General features: G+C 38.1%; 1 protein-coding gene across 6 annotated transcripts in view; it reads right to left on the reverse strand.

The window, feature by feature from the left end:
- The window catches only part of LOC128685123 (salivary peroxidase/catechol oxidase), a 40,942-nt gene that overhangs the window by 22,530 nt on the left and 2,828 nt on the right, over positions 1-15,584 (reverse strand). Inside the window, exons 2-6 of one of the 6 annotated variants that reach the window (XM_053771646.2) lie at positions 14,274-14,371; positions 5,629-5,714; positions 4,331-4,400; positions 1,106-1,262; positions 836-967 (exon numbers count right to left, since the gene is read on the reverse strand). In XM_053771646.2, coding sequence (XP_053627621.1) covers positions 836-967; positions 1,106-1,262; positions 4,331-4,400; positions 5,629-5,714; positions 14,274-14,340 — 512 coding nt within the window. In that variant the 5' untranslated portion in view covers positions 14,341-14,371. Of the gene's footprint in view, positions 1-835; positions 968-1,105; positions 1,263-4,330; positions 4,401-5,628; positions 5,739-14,273; positions 14,372-15,584 lie in introns of all 6 variants that reach the window. The other 5 variants (XM_070102080.1, XM_070102071.1, XM_070102077.1 and 2 more) reach the window with 5 other exon arrangements.

A 15,584-nucleotide genomic window follows, 5' to 3' on the forward strand; every position in this document is an offset into this window, starting at 1 on the left:
AAAGAGATTATGAAATTAAAGTAGCGAGGTAATCAAAGACCAACCCAGAAGTGTTTTCTCCAGGTATATATGAGAAAGATTAGGGAGAAGACAGACCAACTTGACAGTTGTTCAGATCAGCTTACCGCCAGGGACAAAAAAGTGTGCTATTTCAACACATAATTTTATTTCCCTTCCATAAATAAAATTATGCAGGTCAGGAAGAAAATAAGGTATGTACGGTCAATGTTAGTAGTGATGTGGTTCTCAGACGAACAGTTTAAAACCAAGCAAATCATCGGGCCTTGACGAACTGTTCTCAAGGGTCATAAAGGAATGTAAAGAGGAATTTAGCAAACCGTTATCTTGTCTTTCCAACAGATCACTACAAACTGGTATTGTGCCGGATAAGTGAAAAATGGCAAATGTGATACCTCTACAGAACGGGAGATAGGTCTTTAGCTTCAAATTATAGGCTAATTAGCCTATTCTTCACTGTGGGGAGAATTGATGGACTCCATTATTGATCACTAAATCTCAGCACGGTTTTACAAAAACAAGGCAGCAGAGAGTTTGCATAAATGGGGAGAGATCAGAGTGGGGACGCGTCACAAGCAGTGTTCCACAGGAATCAGTGTTGTGAGCTCTTTGTTGTTCACAATATACATAAACCACATAGATGAGGGAATAAATAGCGACATAAGCAAGTTTGCCGATTGCACTAAAATAGGCCGTCGGATTAACTCTTGACGAGGACAAGTTTGAAGAACGCTCTCACGAACGTTGAAGATCTATTGTTTCTTTTATAAATAGTTTTTTATGTTACTGGACTTTGACAGCTATTTTTCCTACATACTCATCTACTAGTTGCTTAGAGGCGGTGATAATGGCCATGGCGTTGCGATCCATTATTTTTGCTCCTTCGTCAATGATGAAGACTCGAAGATGTTGACCAGCCGGCGAGAACACTGGCAGGACGACGGAGTTCCTGTGTTGGGTGAACAGAGAACACTGAGTGAATGATTTCAAGGAAACATAGCACCACTATCACTTAAATTATATATCAGTAAAATAATTTAGTCATCCCTCCTCCTCTCTCTCTCACTAACTTTAACAAGTTTCTTACTGTATAAGGTTCTTTTCGATTTGATTAATAGTGTTGGCAAAGTTGAGTCCAGCACTGAACGACTGCGCCATCTTGGCGGAGTCCATAGATGGTAGACTGGCACTGACACTTGCAGGGGAGAAAATCCTCCTGGTGGTGACGCTTCCTGTTGAAGAACCTGTTAATACAACATCATGAATAACTCACCGAAAACAATTTAGTTATATTAACATTATTAATAAAAAGTAAAGTTGTAATGCTTAATATTTATAACTACACAATAATATTAAATCATTTAAAATTTAATACAGATAATTCAGACGCATGTTCAGCATTAGGAATCTTTATTGACGGAACGTTTCGCTTGTGATACAAGCTTCATCAGTCGAATACAGAGATGAATTACACTCGTGGAGAGATCACCGCTGGTAAGAACACGAAGTAAATGAAGCATATATGTCGTGCCGAATAGGTAAAACTGGTCAATTAGCAAGAACTCATTTAAAATTAAGTCCTTTCTAAAATTTTATTTTATACGATTAAAGATACAGTTTTTCATTTATGTGAATGCAAAAAATTAATAACTTTGTACCAAAAGAATCATATAAAATTTATCTAGCCTTATTATAACAAGCGCAATTTAATTTAGCCTAATCCAACTAAATATAATTTAGATAAGTTCACAATAATTTAATAATAAACACACACAATGAAATATATTTTTATGACGTGATTTGGAGTGTGAGTAAGTTAACATTTGTGGAGGTATTCAGTGAAACCGGTTAGCCGGACTTAGTAAGTAAGTTTATTCAGGTATACACAAATACAGTTACATAGAATTATCATACATAGCAGCATATGTGTAGAGAACCTAGGATAACCCAAAAAAAGTCAGACAGAGTGACTTATTTCCTGGAGGTGGGAATTACAGTGCCAGCACACTGAATAAGGGGTGGGGATACTACAGTTTCGAGAGCCATATAAATTACAGTGTTGGCACGCCTCTGGTGAGACGGTGACGGAGTGACTGATGGGTCAACCTACCTCAGTGGGAACTGTTTGAGGTAGAGATATATTCACTGAGAGGTATACGTATGTCATTGTTTATCCGCTGAGAATTCATTTTAATTTTTGTTTTAAAGATTAGAATATCCTTGACTGGTGGTGTAAAGGTGACATACGGTTTTCAATGACCCTTGTGCATTTTATATTCTTTAAACTTAATTAACTTTGGAAAATTAATGTTTCATAAAATTCGAGATAACATTAAAGTATACCTCAGACAGGTGTATAGACCTACCGTGGATACCCGAAACCGTGGATAGTAGTGGTGACCCATGTAGATGTAAGTCGGTTTTTGTTAAGTAAAAGGACAAGTGCAACTAATGTAACACTTTATTGTGGCAACGTTTCACTCTCCAGGAGCTTTATCAAGCCGTTTCCAGCTTGATAAAGCTCCTGTAGAGCGAAACGTTGCCACAATGAAATGTCACATTAATTACACTTGTGTCCTTTTATTTAACATATTGTCGGTAATTCTACCAATATTAATACAAGTCGTCTTTTGCTTACATTCATACCTGTGATAAAGTTTAATTGATAAATTACTTATAATAAATCGAGAATTAGCACTTTTTCACTAACAGGAAGTACTACACGACTTCTCTTAGGCTTTGAAAAACTGCCACCATCACTATTTTCTTTGCTTTGTAGTCATTATTAAGCAAGATTAAATGGTTTATTTTCAGACCAGGGTAAACAGTAGATAACGGAAACCTCGGAAACTAAATCCGTGGACACGGGGTTCGTCTGTACTTTAATTTCTCTTTCGAATCAAAAGTATTAACTAAAGAAATATTCAGAAAAAAATATTTATTTAGAAGAGCCAGTAAGTAGTACTTACCTCGGAAGACAACATATAAGTAGAACAATGTTTTAAGAAGAGATCATACAAGAAATATTAGTATGTATAATATAGCACTATCACTGAGGCTTCTTTTCCGTGAAAATAAGTTACTTTAATTAATGTAGTGTACGAGATTTTTTTTTTTAGACAATAATTTAATAGGATTCTTAACCGAAGTTCATTATTTTAACTTGGTATAAAAATATTTATTTGTTTTGAGCGTTTATGTTTGTTACTTTTATTGTTAGTTAATTTTTATGAATTCATTTGACAGAACTAGGATTAGTTTGCAATCGTGTTATTGCCATTTCTCGAGTTTCTTTTTATTGTGTGCGTGTTATGTGTGTTGGGTGACCTATACCGCCACAGTGCTCTGAAAATATTACAACTGCTAACACTACTACTGGAGATATTCCACAGGCTGTGCTGAGTGACTGCTGTCTCCCAGGCAGGCAAGACACAAGAGCGGTATTAGTATGTATATTCAGGAGATATTTCGCCCTCAGAGACGAATTTCCCTGGCGGGGGAAACGTCTTCTTAATAAATGTCCCATTGTCGCTTTCGTGTCTTACATACTTGTTTGTGTTTATACACCATTTACAACTAGTCTCTCAGGCACAGCTACTGGACGATGCTGCGGTGTCATGGTACTGGTGTTAGGGCTCTTGATCTTAAAAATTACATCTGTATTTTCTTTCTCTGAATACATTCTGACTGCCTCCCATTTCCCCGGTGCTGTATGACCCATAAGGTTTTAACAATCCCCATGAATGTAATGTTATTTTTGTTGCCACTGTTTTAAGCAGATGGTAGGTAATGGTATGAGACAGCGACACTATGGTAACTACACAAATAAATAAATGATTCAGAGAACCGACAGAATGATAATTTAGAAACTTGTGTAACACTTAGGTATCTTTACAGTGGAAACGTAATCAGTCCCTCAGGATGGTGGACTGATAACCTCAAAGTCCTTATTTTCAACCATTCTTCTCTGTATTGGACTGAGGAAGCCACTGGTTAACGAAACGTTTTTTGCAGTTTCCTTAAAACTGGAAAACTGTTTTCACAGTCCACACAACAGGTTCTATCAAGTCACAAATAAGAATCTTCATTTGTGTCTCCATAAACCCGAGCACACTGTGTTCGGTTTAAATGACTTTACTATATCCTCGTGTAAAAATTTTAGTGTCGGATATCTTTAATGGGTTTAGCACCTTTACAGGAGTAAAATAAATAAAACCATGCACATGTCAGACATACCTAGGTGAAGAATGAAAGTCGTCATGCAGTACTCTGAATGTACTTAAAGGTTGTTTACAAGCAAATGTGGGCTTACCAGCGGCAGCAGCAGACACAGGGCAGCAGACCCCTGCAACACCACCACCCAGGTCACAGCCTTGCTGGATCTGAATAAGAATATAATAAGAAAGAAACACTGTATTAAACCTACTGACCTATACTAGAGAGGTTCTCCGTAAATACTAGAAAAATTACAGGTAAAAGGACACATTTACTACAGCTATATTTCGCTCTACCTTAATTTATCAAGCCGTAAATGTCTCATTATTTGCTCCCGTGTCCTAAGTAGGTCGTGTCCACAACCAGGCACACCCACCCATGTCACTATAAAATATTTTTGAAGGTGATCATATATGCTCCCCTCAGTGACGCTACTTGGCAGTTTAACTCATCTTCAAATCTGGTGTCAAAACAATACTTTGCTATTCTTTCTAAATTTTAATTTAACTAGCCTGAATCCTTTGTTGGGAGTCTTGTTTTGGCTAGATATTTTCGGCACTCTCATTATATACGCTTATTTTTTCTGATTGTTATTTGGTGCATTTCTACGATATCTGCAACTTTATTATTAAATTATATTCAGTGTACACACACACACACACACACACACACACACACACACACACAACAAGGTTAAGGGAAATCGGACTGACGACACTGGAGGACAGAAGGGTCAGGGGAGACATGATAACGACATACAAGATACTGCGGGGAATAGACAAGGTGGACAGAGATAGGATGTTCCAGAGAGGGGACACAGGGACAAGGGGTCACAACTGGAAGCTGAAGACTCAGACGAGTCACAGGGACGTTAGGAAGTATTTCTTCAGTCATAGAGTTGTCAGCAAGTGGAATAGCCTAGCAAGTGAAGTAGTGGAGGCAGGAACCATACATAGTTTTAAGAAGAGGTATGACAAAGCTCAGGAAGCAGAGAGAGAGAGGATCCAGTAGCGATCAGTGAAGAGGCGGGGCCAGGAGCTGAGTCTCGACCCCTGCAACCACAATTAGGTGAGTACAATTAGGTGAGTACACACACACATATATACATACATATATATTTATATATACATATATCGTGCCGAATTTAAAATTAAGTCATTTCTAAAATTTTCTCTTATACGTTTAAAGATTAATTTACGTTAATGTAAAAATTAATAATTATGTACTAAAAGAACCTTAGAAAACTTACATAACCTTATTATAACAAGCGCAAATTAATTTAGCCCAATCTTGCCTTATTCGGCAAGAAGAGCGTTGCTGTTTAAGCCAAAATTGCAAGCTTTACCTATTCGGCACGACACACACACACACACATGTTACTAGGTGAGTACATACCTGGTCAAGGTATAGAGCGCAGCGCACAAGGAACACGCAGTTACAGCCACCTTGTTGAGCTGGTGGTCTGCTTCCTGGCCTGCTTCCTGGCCTGCTTCCTGGCCTGCTTCCTGGTACAGAAAAATAGGAACAAATATTTTTTTCCACTGCTACATATACGTCTTATATACTGTATGTACGTATGTATATATATATATATATATATATATATATATATATATATATATATATATATATATATATATATATATATATATATATATCTTTTCTTTCAACACACCGGCCGTATCCCACCGAGGCGGGGTGGCCCAAATGGAAAAACGAAAGTTTCTCCTTTCAAATTTAGTAATATATACAGGAGAAGGGGTTACTAGCCCCTTGCTCCTGGCATTTTAGTCGCCTCTTACAACACGCATGGCTTACGGAGGAAGAATTCTGTTCCACTTCCCCCTGGAGGTAAGAGGAAATAAACAAGAACAAGAACTAGAAACAAAATAGAAGAAAGCCCAGAGGGGTGTGTATATATATGCTTGTACTTGTATGTGTAGTGTGACCTAAGTGTAAGTAGTAGTAGCAAGACGTACCTGAAACCTTGCATGTTTATGAGACAGACAAAAGACACCAGCAATCCTACCATCATGTAAAACAATTACAGGCTTTCGTTGTACACTCACTTGGCAGGATGGTAGTACCTCCCTGGGCGGTTGCTGTTTACCAACCTACTACCTAGGATATATATATATATATATATATATATATATATATATATATATATATATATATATATATATATATATATATATATATATATTATGAAAGCTGATTAATTCATGGTATCAACGAAAGTGACTGCAAATTTTTAACGAAGTACAAGTTGTGACGAACATTTTATACACACTTTAAAAATAGTCTTACTTGGCAGGTATGTTAATTTCTTCCTACTGGAAACCATCTCAAAAGACGAATTTACTCTCATTTAAAAAATGTATTATAACCTCTTCCAAAACACACAGAGTGGCAAACCGAAGCTTGATCTAAAATTCTGTCTGACTGTCGAAATATCAGCTAAATTATCTTTTTATGTAAAAAAAAAAAAGTCATTGGAAGGTATGTAAAGTATTTTAAAATTTGGATTGTTTTTAAATTATAAAAGTGAGACGAAAAGAAATCTTATCAATATAAATAACTTAGCATCTGCATAACTCTCCATAACAAAGCACTAAGGAAGGAGAGTTTGGTGTTATTTGTAAGATTATTGTAACTTCTTCAAAACCATTTCCTACTCTTATGTTATTACGATTATTCCTTTACACAATAACACACTTCAATTTCTGAATGTTTCCTGTCAGTGACACGTCAGGCAACACTGTCACTGTGTAGCACCAGGAAACGTTCAAATTTGAACGAGTATGACTCGTGGTGGGAGCCTGGCATATTATTAAGCCTCTTCAGAGAAAATTTTTCCTAACCATTATATCACTCCCGTCAACCCCCTTCAGCATGAAAATAAAGTTTGAGAATTCAAATGTAAAAAATGAAATTATAAAATAAAAAAAATATTCAGAGGAAACCCAAACCAAAAATATATTGGAAAAACCAATTTTTCTTTGGTGGTGAAGCAACACAACTCAAGTATTCTTGGCATCACATAAGTTCAAGGACAACCTGTTTACATCTTCACTGGTGACTGAGACAAGAAGCAAGATTAAATGTAATTTAGAACAAATGTATATTGCAGATGCCATTTTGCTAAGATCTGAGTTTGAACAAATCTACAGAATTCGATTTCTTAAAGACATTGGAATTAGGTGAAAAAATGGAGGAGAGGTCACGTTGGACTCCTTGTTGTTCACAATTTACATAAATTATATGGTAGAGGGAATAAATAGCGACATAAACAAATTTGCTGATGACACCAAACTTGGCCGAGGATCTGACTAGACTCATACAATGGTCGGAGAAGTGGCAGATGCTATTTATCATAAGATGCGATCTTGTTCGATTTTTTAATCCTGGAGTGTTAGCCACCCAGGATAAACCAAAAAAGGCAGTGGGTCATAGAGGGACTTTCTGTTTTTTATTTCCATTGGAGTTCTCAATTTTGTTCCCCAGGATGCGACCCACACCAGTCGACTAACACCCAGATATCTACTTGTTTGCTAGGTGAACGGAGACAACAGGTGTAAGGAAACACGCCCAATGTTTCCACCCTTGCCGGGGATCGAACCACGGACACTCAACCTGTGAAGCAAGAGCGTTGCCTACCAGACCACGTGTGGAAAATACTGTATATTTTCCGAAAATACAGTGTTTTTTGTATGTAAATTGATGGAATATATTGTAGGTAATAAAAATTAATTTGTAAATAAATAAAGAACCAGCGAAACTGGTGAGCATCACTGGGGGAGAGTCTCCATTGTTTTGAACTGACCAAGAGAAAAGTTATTGAAAATCGGAAGAATTTTCGTCGCTCTAGAGGTTATATTGGGCTTAAAACCTCTCAAATAGGAGCCGAAATTTTTGGAATTGCAGTCCTGCAGAACTTGAGAATTAGGCGACTGGACAGGACTCCGTAATTAGATGAAAACAGGATATTACCACAGCTGAGTGATGTCTATTTATGTTGAAATTCTGGCCAGTATTTTCCTCATATTTTAGGCAGGGGGTTTTGTGTATGACACACCGTAATCTCCAGACTAATTGGTGAGTGGTATTGAGATAAATTCTCCTTCAATGTATATGTATTCATTTTTTAAATTTAATATACAGTCCACATATTTATATTAATGTTTTACCAGAATTCCTGGTGATGTATATTTCATTTGAAATTAATATAGGTCCAGAGTGACTTGTGGAGATAGAGATTGTAGTAGGAATCGAGGGGGGACATTTTTTGCGACCTAAGTGTCCTAAAATTCCTACTTGTCTCTATAACTTTGATAAAGAATAATTATCTTTGTTACCATTTACTGGTATGTATCTAATGAGATTCATCCAAGTAAATTTAATTTTCCACACCACAGGCTACCCGTGTTATGTGGAAAAAGACAATTATGTACAGTTCAGGACATTTATTAAAGGAAACGTTTCGCCACGAGTGGCTTCTTCAGTCCTAAAACAAGTATATAAAATGGCAGGAGTCAGGTGGAATGTGGCGTGGGTAGTAGTGGTAGTACCTGGAGTTTACCTGGAGAGAGTTTCGGGGGTCAACGCCCCCGCGGCCCGGTCTGTGACCAGGCCTCCTGGTGGATCAGCGCCTGATCAACCAGGCTGTTGCTGCTGGCTGCACGCAAACCAACGTACGAGCCACAGCCCGGCTGATCAGGAACTGACTTTAGGTGCTTGTCCAGTGCCAGCTTGAAGACTGCCAGGGGTCTGTTGGTAATCCCCCTTATGTGTGCTGGGAGGCAGTTGAACAGTCTCGGGCCCCTGACACTTATTGTATGGTCTCTTAACGTGCTAGTGACACCCCTGCTTTTCATTGGGGGGATGGTATCGTCTGCCAAGTCTTTTGCTTTCGTAGTGAGTGATTTTCGTGTGCAAGTTCGGTACTAGTCCCTCTAGGATTTTCCAGGTGTATATAATCATGTATCTCTCCCTCCTGCGTTCCAGGGAATACAGGTTTAGAAACCTCAAGCGCTCCCAGTAATTGAGGTGTTTTATCTCCGTTATGCGCGCCGTGAAAGTTCTCTGTACATTTTCTAGGTCGGCAATTTCACCTGCCTTGAAAGGTGCTGTTAGAGTGCAGCAATATTCCAGCCTAGATAGAACAAGTGACCTGAAGAGTGTCATCATGGGCTTGGCCTCCCTAGTTTTGAAGGTTCTCATTATCCATCCTGTCATTTTTCTAAAATTGACAATGGTCCTTTATCCTGTACAGTTCAGGTACATTTTATTAAAGGAAATTTCTCAAACATATTGTTTTTCGCCCCACGAGTGGCTTCTTCAGTCCTAAAACAAGTATGAGGATGAGGAAAAATGGGAGCAGAACAGAGTCAGGTGGAATGTGTGCGTGGACTTTTCCTGTTATTCCTTTAGCGCGCATTTTGTGCGCTATTACGCCATGGTCACACTTGTCGAAGGCTTTTGTAAGTGAGAGTCTTGTTCTATTTTTAATTTGTATTTTTATATTACTAGTTTATACCTAGTTGTACTTTAGTTCATTCCAGCACAACACATAGACAACATCAACTTCATTATGTGTAGTAGTGACTATACCCTACATGACCAAAATACTCTAGCTATATACTTGTCCAAACTTCCTACCACTACAGATATCAGTACTAGAACTCAACACACAACTCAGGATATAAATAACCATAACTTAAACCTAGAAGATGATTGATCACGTTGACCCTGATCTAAACCTCCATAATCTGACACCCAATCAAAACCTATTGGAAAGCAACTGCCTTTATTACACAGCATCACAAGCCACCACTATCCTAAACAATGCTAAAAGTCTATCAGTACTTAACTACAACATCAGGTCCTTAAGCAAACACTATGATGACCTCCTAGCACTCCTTGAATCACTAAAGACACCCTTCTCATGCATTATTCTTACTGAGACCTGGCTTAAGCAGGACACAATAGATATCTACCCTCTACCAGGATACACAGCAATTCACAACTGCAGACCAAACCAAGTTGGGGGTGGTATTGCAATCTATTACTCTAACCAATTATCTTGTCTTAGCACCACTTGCTTTAGTGATGAATATGGGGAATACATTTTTGCTAATTTTACTGTAAAAAACCTTAAGACGCCTATAACAATCGGTGCCATTTACCGGATACCTCACACAAACATCCCAAATTTCAGTGAGAAATTAAAGTCACTAATAACAAACAGACAAATGAATAAGCACCACCTTCTCTTAGCTGGAGACTTCAACATCAACCTTGGCTTACTAGATGATCAGCCTGTAACTGATTTCATCAACAATATGAACAACACACTTCTCATACCAACAATAACTAAACCAACCAGGCTCACTGAGACAAGTGCAACCATAATAGACCACATATGGACCAATATACTAGCCCCCCTTAAATCAGGGATAATCACAGATAGCACTACAGACCACTACCCTACCTTCCTCCTGACAAACATTAGTAAACCACCACTTGAATACAACAAAGTCTCATTTAGACTCCATGACGAGGCCTCAGTAAGGAAGTTCACAGCTGACCTAGAGACTGTTGATTGGCCTACAGAATTCTCCAAGGCCAATGGTATTGATGACTGGACAGGCATTTATCTTAACAAATTACTTAGACTATACAACAAACATTGTCCTATAAAAACAAAACAGATCACAAACAAACGGCTTGGTTGCCCATGGCTAACCAGCACCATTCTGAAATCCATTGACAAGAAACACCAATATGAAAAGCAATATAGACAGGGCTTAATACACAAAGATATTCTTAAACACTATTCATCAGCTCTCACCAAAGTAATAAAGAAAGCCAAACAACTATACTACTCCAGTAGATTCACAGACACTAGAGGAGATATAAAAAAGACCTGGAAAACACTCTCTCAGATTCTAGGGACCCACAAACTGAGAAAAACCAAGAATATTGTTCTAACTAAACCTAATGAAACACCACTACATCCCACTGACACAGCTAACAAGATAAACAACTTCTTCTCAACCATAGGATCTAATCTCGCCAGTAAAATCCCACATACCAATGCCCATGCCGGGGACTACCTAGATGGGAATTTCCCTAATTCCTTCTATCTTGCACCAACTGAGCCCACGGAAGTCACTGAGATTATAAAGTCACTTAAAAATAACTCGGGGAATCTGTCTCACGTCCCACCATTACTGTACAAGCGAGCACCCCATGTCCTTTCGCATGCTATTTCATTACTTTTTAACAAGTCACTAGAGACTAGCACCTTCCTGAAACTACTCAAGATGGCAAGGGTTACACCAATACATAAAGGTGGTGACCCTACAGACTTAAACAACTATAGGCCAATATCTAACTTACCATTGCTATCCAAAATCTTTGAGAAACTCGTGCACAGGAGACTGTATTCATTTACAATGGCTCAAAACATACTCAACCCCTGCCAATTTGGATTCAGGAAAAATAAAAGCACTAATGATGCAATCATAAAAATGCTAGATCTGCTTTACACAGCATTGGAAAATAAGGAATATCCACTAGGAATTTTTATTGACCTAAGAAAAGCTTTTGACACAGTAGACCACGACATCCTACTCCACAAACTTGATCATTACGGTATAAGAGGCCATGCGCTTGCTTATTTCAAATCTTACATTACTAATAGGTATCAGTACGTCACCATTAAAGACACAGCATCAGCAACACGGCCACTTGATACAGGAGTTCCGCAGGGAAGTGTCCTTGGTCCCCTGCTCTTCCTCATATACATCAATGACCTTCCAAACGTATCCCAACACCTGAAACCCATTCTCTTTGCTGATGACACGACTTATGTCATCTCTCACCCTAATCTTGCCACCCTCAACACCATTGTGAATGAGGAGCTGATTAAAATATCGACTTGGATGACAGCCAATAAACTTACGCTTAACACTGACAAAACCTACTATATTATGTTTGGTAGCAGAGCAGGAGATGCACAAATTAACATTAAGATTGACAACACTCTAATTACCAGAAATAATGGGGGCAAATTCCTAGGCTTATACCTTGACAACAACCTGAATTTCAGCACCCATATCCAGCATATAACCAAAAAAGTATCCAAAACGGTTGGGGTCCTCTCCAAGATACGATACTACGTGCCGCAAAATGCCCTTCTCACACTATACCACTCACTTATTTATCCATACCTCACCTATGCTATTTGTGCTTGGGGATCAACTGCAGCAACACACCTAAAGCCAATAATAACCCAACAAAAAGCTGCAGTAAGAATAATCACTAAATCCCATCCCTGGCAACACACCCCCCCACTCTTCATAGACCTAAACTTACTCCCAGTTCAGTACATCCACACTTACTACTGTGCAATCTACATCTACAGGGCCTTAAACTCTAATATCAACCTTGACCTAAAACGCTTTCTTGATAGTTGTGACAGAACCCACAGGCATAACACCAGACACAAACATCTCTACGACATTCCCCGTGTCCGACTAAACCTTTACAAAAATTCAATGTATGCCAAAGGCCCTAAAATCTGGAATACCCTACCTGAGAACTCTAGAACTGCAGACACATTCATCACCTTCAAAACTACCATTAGAAAACATCTTATCTCCCTGATACACCCCGTCAACTAACTACACGAATACCACCTGGTGGTTCACACTTACACTCACTCACTCATTTAACCATAAACAGAAATATTAATCTCAATCTTAAAATAATGAATCCTGTGATACTCCAATACTGAAACTATGTACTGTGCCAAAACAAAAGCATTCACATTGCTAAACTCACAAACTAGTATTTAGTCACTTAGCCATAATACCAACTTACCTCATAATTTGTAATATTTTACAATTAAGAATAAAACTAAGTCTGCCCGAAATGCCTAGCCATGCTAAGCGTTCTAGTGGTACACTCTGTAATCACAATTTTACTACATGTAAACCACACAATAACCAAATTTCTGTAAACTCAGCATTGTAATCCTTATAGAGAATAAACTTTGAATTTGAATTTGAATTTGAACTGTGGTGAGACGGGTTAGTTTAGGTAGAGAAGGACCTGCTACCATCATGTTACAGCGGCCTCCAGAGTGGGTAGTATCCTGTGTTTGTTATAACTGCTTTAGTTTGGAAGACAACAAGTATAAACAATTCCTCGGGTTAGCCATGGGCTCACCCCTTAGTGCAGTATTAGCCAATTTATATATGCAGGACCTTGAGTCCAGACGGATTCTCAATAACATCCCTATACTCGTTTTCTTAGTTATCCCTATATTAGGACTGAACAAGCCACTCGATGCGAAACGTTTTCTTTAATAAATGTCCTGAACTGTACATAAGTGTCTTGTTGTACATGAATGATATACAATACTGGCAAGATAAAAATAAGACTGTTACAACATCTGGTTATGTTTACTGTAGATGTTTGTGTGTCGCTGGTGTGAGGAGCAACGTAGCCGTGAAGACTGATTCTTCACGACTACTGCTCTCTTCTCCCCAACTCCATGGCTGAGGGACTGATTTCCTCATCTTTTGTATATAGTTTTAATATCTTCCAAGTATGTCTTTGAATTTACATTGAACAACCCACTGGTTAGCGAAACGTCTACAGTAAAGATACCCAGATGTTGCACATGTGTCTAATTTTCATCATAAGTGTCTTTTTTCCACATCATGTCGGTATCACCATACCATTTCTTACCCGTGTTATCTTGGTTGACTAACCCGTCGGGTTAAAAATCCGAACCAATTTTAACTTAATCTTTGACACTGCCACATACACACTCGCCCTCCATAAATAAAAACGAGAATGTCTACTGCCGTGAGTGAAGACGGGGGCTATCATCAGTCTAGTTACACTCGCCAGTAAACAATCAAAGCAGGCCAGTGGAACCGCTTAACAAGTCATCATATGAATGAAAGATCAGAAGACACTCAAAGAACCAGACACCACCAGTATGATCCTCAATGTTAACTCACCCGGGAACTTGACCTGAGCGTCCAGGGGCGCCACCAGCACCACCACCAATAACCACCACAACAACATCCTCCGCTGCTTCTTCAACTATTTCTTCCTGCTGGGAGAGAGAATCAGTTAAGTATTATTATTATTATTATTATTATTATTATTATTATTATTATTATTATTATTATTATTATTATTATTATTATTATTATTATTATTATTATTGAAGATTGAGACATTTTGCAACAGATGGGAATCGATTTGTTCAGTCCATCAGTCTTGTAGAAAGTAGAGTATAATGTCTTAGAAGTAGCTTATATACTGTAGTCAGGTGAGTGGAAGCAGGAGGAGGCGGGGTCACAGTGGAACCATCCACTAGTGTAAGTAGGTCTTTGTCCAAAGGTTGGACAAGTATTCAAGAATTCCTTGTATCAAGATCCCATGACGTTATATTGTCTGACAGATGTGATAAATGGTTTTGAAAACCGATAACTTCAACTTGCAGGTTTTCGAAACCATTTATCACATTTATTATTATTATTATTATTATTATTATTATTATTATTATTGTTGTTGTTATTGTCTTGTTGTTTGGGAAGCTTCAAAGAAGGTTAGCGTCGCACAACACTTGGGGATCGGAAGACAATGGTGTCAGACCAATGTTAAGAAATGGTAGCTGCCTTTTTTTGGAATCAAGAAGTTCTCACCAGCATCAGTACCAATGAATAGTAAAACAATGTATACAGTGAGTTAATGTGTGAAGTGGTCTTATTGCAGCTGGTAATGTTATGAGTAGTTAGACCTGAACTATCGTGGAAGACAGTGAAATTTTATATAACTCTTCTCGTCCAGAAATGTCATCTTGCAGGTGACATGACAGACATGTTGCCTGCTGTTATCTTCATTATGTTATGTGATAATTGGTTTGGAAAACCGACAAGTTGAAGAATTGAGACACTTGTGCAACATATGGGAATCTTTACTGAAGAAACGTTTCGCCACACAGTGACTTCATCAGTCCTATACAAAGCAGGAAGGTATAAGAAGAGGAGTTTGAGGTAATCAGTCCCTCAGGTTAATTTTCGAATCATTTGTCACTTTAATTTCATAGTTCCGGTTAGCTTTTCTTATCTCTTTTTAATCTCCATCTTAATGTGAGTTAATTGATCATTAAGATGGCCTTCACCTCTTTTGATAGGCCTATAAATTTCTTTCTGCTCAAAAGCATGTTTGAGCCTATTGTTCATCCATTTTGGATTATTTCTATTTCTCTAAACGGAATAAATGTTCTTTGGGTAGCGTGTATACTGTTTAAAAAACTGTCA

Source organism: Cherax quadricarinatus, chromosome 5 (genome assembly GCF_038502225.1).
Source record: "Cherax quadricarinatus isolate ZL_2023a chromosome 5, ASM3850222v1, whole genome shotgun sequence".
NCBI classification, from domain to species: Eukaryota; Metazoa; Arthropoda; class Malacostraca; order Decapoda; family Parastacidae; genus Cherax; species Cherax quadricarinatus.